The sequence below is a fragment of the Triticum urartu genome, chromosome 4 (assembly GCF_003073215.2).
Source record: "Triticum urartu cultivar G1812 chromosome 4, Tu2.1, whole genome shotgun sequence".
NCBI classification, from domain to species: domain Eukaryota; kingdom Viridiplantae; phylum Streptophyta; class Magnoliopsida; order Poales; family Poaceae; genus Triticum; species Triticum urartu.
The window spans coordinates 133,115,712-133,120,279 of NC_053025.1; the positions used below are offsets into that span (position 1 = coordinate 133,115,712).

At 50.8% G+C, this 4,568-nt stretch overlaps 1 protein-coding gene across 1 annotated transcript; it reads right to left on the bottom strand.

Annotated features, from left to right (window-relative positions):
- Window positions 1-2,168: 2,168 nt before the first annotated feature.
- Window positions 2,169-4,148, bottom strand: LOC125553692. The gene is made up of 2 exons (XM_048717434.1): window positions 3,480-4,148; window positions 2,169-3,434 (listed from the first exon to the last, which is right to left on the bottom strand). The coding sequence occupies exons 1-2, from the start codon at window positions 3,612-3,614 to the stop codon at window positions 2,169-2,171; spliced, it is 1,401 nt and encodes a 466-aa protein (XP_048573391.1). The 5' UTR covers window positions 3,615-4,148.
- Between the last annotated feature and the right edge of the window lie 420 nt (window positions 4,149-4,568).

The window sequence follows — 4,568 nt, forward strand, 5'->3', positions numbered from 1 at the left end:
CACAAGTCACCACACACATCCTAAAAATACATGGGTTGCACCTCTGGAAAGATGACAAAACCCTTAACAAAACATATGAAGAACTCACGGGCATATCATGCACACATTAATCATGGCAAAAATGACAAAAGTGCTAAACGGAGTAGCAGATCTGACAATTAACTCAAGTAGCCCTCTTCTAACAGCATTTCGGGCATCAATATGAGCTCAAATGAAAATGATGCAATGGAATGAAATGATGTACTCTCTGAGATGAACATTTTGATATGCTATATGCATGAATCAGAGCTACGGATGCAAAGTTACGAGGCCATTAACATGGGCATATGAATCTGGGAATTTTGGGGACTTTGAAATTTATACCTCCGGAAAAGTCAAACCGGGACGAAGTGGTACGGGACGGAGGGATCCGGGTCTGGGCGAGGGTGTTTGGATCGGGGGAGTGGTGGATCTGGTCCACCCTCCGGGATCTCGCCGGAGAGGACGACGCCGGCGAGGTCGGACGGCGCTGCGGCAAAGGTCGGCGCCAGCGCGCGAGGAGAAGGGCGGCGGCGAAGTGGCGGTGCGCTCCGGAGATGCGCCGGCGACGGAGGTGGCGGTGGCAGCTTGACGGCGGGCGGCGACGCATCGGTGGGGCGGCGGCGCAGGCGGTGCAGCCGGGCGGCGGGAGGCGCGCCGGCGATGGCGCCCAGGGCGGCGAAGTTCTCGGCCGCGAGCGGGAGGCGGCGCAGGTCCGGTGAGGAGGCGGGGTGATGCGGGCGGACGACGGCGGCGGTGCGGGCTCGCGCGGGCCCGATCTGGGTCCCGTGGGCCGGCGGCGGGGCTGAGGAGAGAGAGAGGGCGGCGGCTGGCTGAGGTGGCGGCGCCTGGTTGGTCGCGGGAGGCGGATGAGGCGACGTGGCGGCTCCTCATTGGTGCGGGTGAGGTGGCCGGGCGGTGGACATGTCCGGGCGGCGCGGGAAGAAACGTCCGGCTACGCGCGGAGGAGGAGGTTAGGGTTCATCTGCGCGAAAATTCCGAGAGGAACACATATTTATAGGTAGAGGGAGTTAGGAGAGTCCAAATAAGGTGCGGTTTTCGGCCACGCGATCGTGATCGAACGCTCTAGATGATGGAGCAGAGCTAGGTGGGTTTTGGGCCAAATTGGAGGGGTGTTGGGCTGCAACACACACGAGGCCTTTTCGGTCCCTCGGTTAACCGTTGGAGTACCAAACGAAGTCCAAATGATACGAAACTTGACAGGCGGTCTACCGATAGTAAACCAAGGCCGCTTGGCAAGTCTCGGTCCAATCCAGAAATGTTTAATCCCCACACATGAAAGAAAGATAGAAATGACCACCGAAGGAGAACGAAGCGCCGAAATGCAAAACGGACAACGGGGAAAATGCTCGAATGCATGAGACGAACACGTATGCAAATGCAACGCACATGATGACATGATATGCAATGCATGACACGCAAGCAATGACATGGTAACAACAACGAATAACTAGAGGACACCTGGCACATCGGTCTCGGGGCGTTACATTAATGCAGAACATCCCAATTAAATAAATGATTCAAGCACAATGAAAGCATCAGAAAGACACTTTTTATAAAACGTTTTTATAGTCTATGACAGTGTCAAAAAACGCCTTATATTAAATTACAGAGGGAGTACATAATATCTCATACAGAAGAGAATAATAGACCATTCTAACAGATGGTTATCACATGGCTTGTTAGGGACGAGACTTGCCTGCTCCCTTCTCGTGTGCCCATCCGTGCTCCCGCATACGTGGCTTGATCTGATTGGAACAAAATAAGGCCCAGCCCCACCCCCTTAAAATCAGGGGGGGAGATGATTAGATTAGAAAGAAAAAAGGAGAAAGACAACCGTTGGATTAGGTGGGAGCACGGATGGGAGCATGGGAAGGGAGCAGGCAAGCCGGATCCGCTTGTTAGGGGGGGGTATCAAACAAACAAGAACAGAAAACGGAATTGTTGTAGAGCACCATTTCCATTCCTAATATTTATTTTTCGGCCATAGTTTCATCAAATACAGCAAACAATATACGAAAAAAGAGATAGACTGAACATGCTTCCGTTGTCATAGCATCTGCCCGCAAAAGAATGGCAAACTTGGTCGACAGACCCCATAATCAAGTTACATAATTAAGAAAAGCTACCTATTCGTACAATGACAGATTCAACACTGTAAGACTCGGTGTTAACCATATGGGACTTGGCCAGCTGGACCAAAGTGGGGACACAATTTCCTCCCTACTGCCATCTTCAAGGTTGAGAACACCTATATCCCGGGGATTCGTCTTATACATCCAATTATATTGCTCAGCATCTGCGAAATAGACACAATTTGCCTTCAGTTGTGGATATTCTTCAGCACTAAGGCATATAGACTGGTTACGCCCAAGAAACAACACGTTATGATGCAAGCTATTTATTTCCACAAGCTCTTGTGCTTCCATATCGACTTTGTGTAAAAAGATTTTATTTGTTTTAACTATGGGCTCCTCATAGCCCGCATCTATGAATTCAGCCTTCCTGCAAACTTGCAGCAGATCACCCCATGGAGCCTGAAGAAGGAAGAATTCCCCCTTGTACTCAGAACTGTGAATGGCAATCTCATCCGCAATTATATTCCTCGTGGCGGTAGGACCAGTGAGGTCAAAAGCATCCGTTCTTCCGGCTCTTGTGGATGCATACAATAGACCATCCATGTAGATGCATTGATCATAGTCCCAATCCGGCATCAGCAAGGTCCACTTACAATCTCCTACCCTTGCAAACGAAAGCTGACATCCTGGACCATGGATGAGAACCACAATGTAGCTTCCTGTGGACGGATCCGGAAAGATAAATACCCTGATGTAGACATGGTAACGAAGCTTGTCGGGAGCATGGGGGAACATTTTGGGACCAACCATTTCGGGGTCTAAGTCCGGATCGTAAAGTTGCTGCCGCAATATATACATAATAACTGTGCCTGCATTGTCAAAGATTGGCTCTACATAACCAATGGTGACCACCGACGGGAGAGCAATCTGCTGGCCAGTGACCGGATTGATAAGGTGTAGCTCAGACTTGTCATCCGCGGTAACTAGCCAACCATGTGATGACCCAATAAGATACCTGTTGCGGATGGGTGGATCCGGGAGAGTTAAATTGTAGACCCTCTTCTCTGCGAGGTTGTAGAGACAAGCTACATTCTCACCAGCAGATTTAGAGGTGTAGAGGAGGCAAGGCGTTTGAGGCCGTTTGTACAGCTTAAGCTGGCTGCAGAGGCTGGTATACGCGGAGCGCCAGGAGGAGCTGACAGAGGCCGCACACATGAGGTCAGGTATCTCCAGGAGTGAAAATATGTCCATCAATACATCCTGCGGCAGCTCCGGCAAATTTCTCACCACAGTTTCAGTTTCCATGGGTGGTGAGACCTTTCTCAATACATCCTGCAGCAGCTCCGGCAGTTTTCTCAACACAGTTTCAGTTCCCATCGCTGGTGAGACCTTTCTAAATTTCCCCAATGAACCGGGAGAAAGAACCAGGAGCTTAGGCAAAATTTTCAGGCCAAAATGTGCAAAGCTCGTTATCCTGGCTACGCTACAGACCTCCATTGGAGCAATTGCAAAAGCAGGTCTTGTTGGAGAAGAGTTGCTTCAGCGGCAAACCAATTGGACTTGGCTTGTATCTAATCTGATGAGAAGAAGCACACCGAGGGCTGGCTGCACTTTATATCCAGTCGAGCCGAGGCCTCACCTATGATCCGATTAGAAGAAGGGAGTCTGGATCCAGCGAGGATTGTTGCCGTAGAAACTCCAAAAAGATCTGGAATTCGAATCCGAGCAATTACCGCAAGGGCTCCCGTCGATTGCTCCACTGCACCTCGGAAGGATGCCCCCCAACGATGGGAGAGGAGAACCAACTAATTGCCCGCCGCAGTGTAGCCCGACGTCTCAGCCGTCCCAGGATCCGCGAGAAGGCAGAAGGTAGCGCCGGCGAGCTTGGGCTTCGTCGGCGGCGGTAAATGGGATGCAGGAGGGGTGGTGAGATTAGCAGTGGAAGGTGGCGGCGAGAAGGTGCTTGGCTCCGCCGTCTTCGTCGCAGGCGGCGGCGTTGTGGGGGCAGGTTGCCTTTGCAGAGGTGAGCGGAGAGGCCTTAGTTATGCGACCGAGCACCGTGTGCTCCGCGCGAGCGAACGATTCCTTTTTCATTTTCTTTTTTGATTTGAAAACTTTTGCGCGAGCGAACGATTCCTTTTCCTTTTTCTTTTTATTAGAACTTCCGAGCCAGCGACCGATTCATTTCAATCGTGTTGAAATGCGTCGCTTAGTAGATTTTCTTTTCTGTCTGATAAACTCTAGAAACGCTTTCGCTCAACCAACTAACTATCTCGCTTCATTCATCGCCTCCGTAATCTTTAGATCTGCCTTTCATACTGCCACGACTAAAGCAGTGTTCTCCTACTTCACGCCCATTCTTGACTCCGCCAAGCCATGACCGTTCACCATCGACTTCACGGTGATGCACGTTGGTCCCTTTGAACTCTCACTTCTAGAAGCTCCTTTTTC

Coding starts and splice junctions, on each gene's coding strand:
- LOC125553692 (XM_048717434.1), bottom strand. CDS start 3,614: ATGGAGGTCTGTAGCGTAGCCAGGATAACGAGCTTTGCACATTTTGGC. Junction 3,435..3,479: donor CAGCGATGGGAACTGAAACT/GTGTTGAGAAAA, acceptor GTATTGAGAAAG/GTCTCACCACCCATGGAAAC.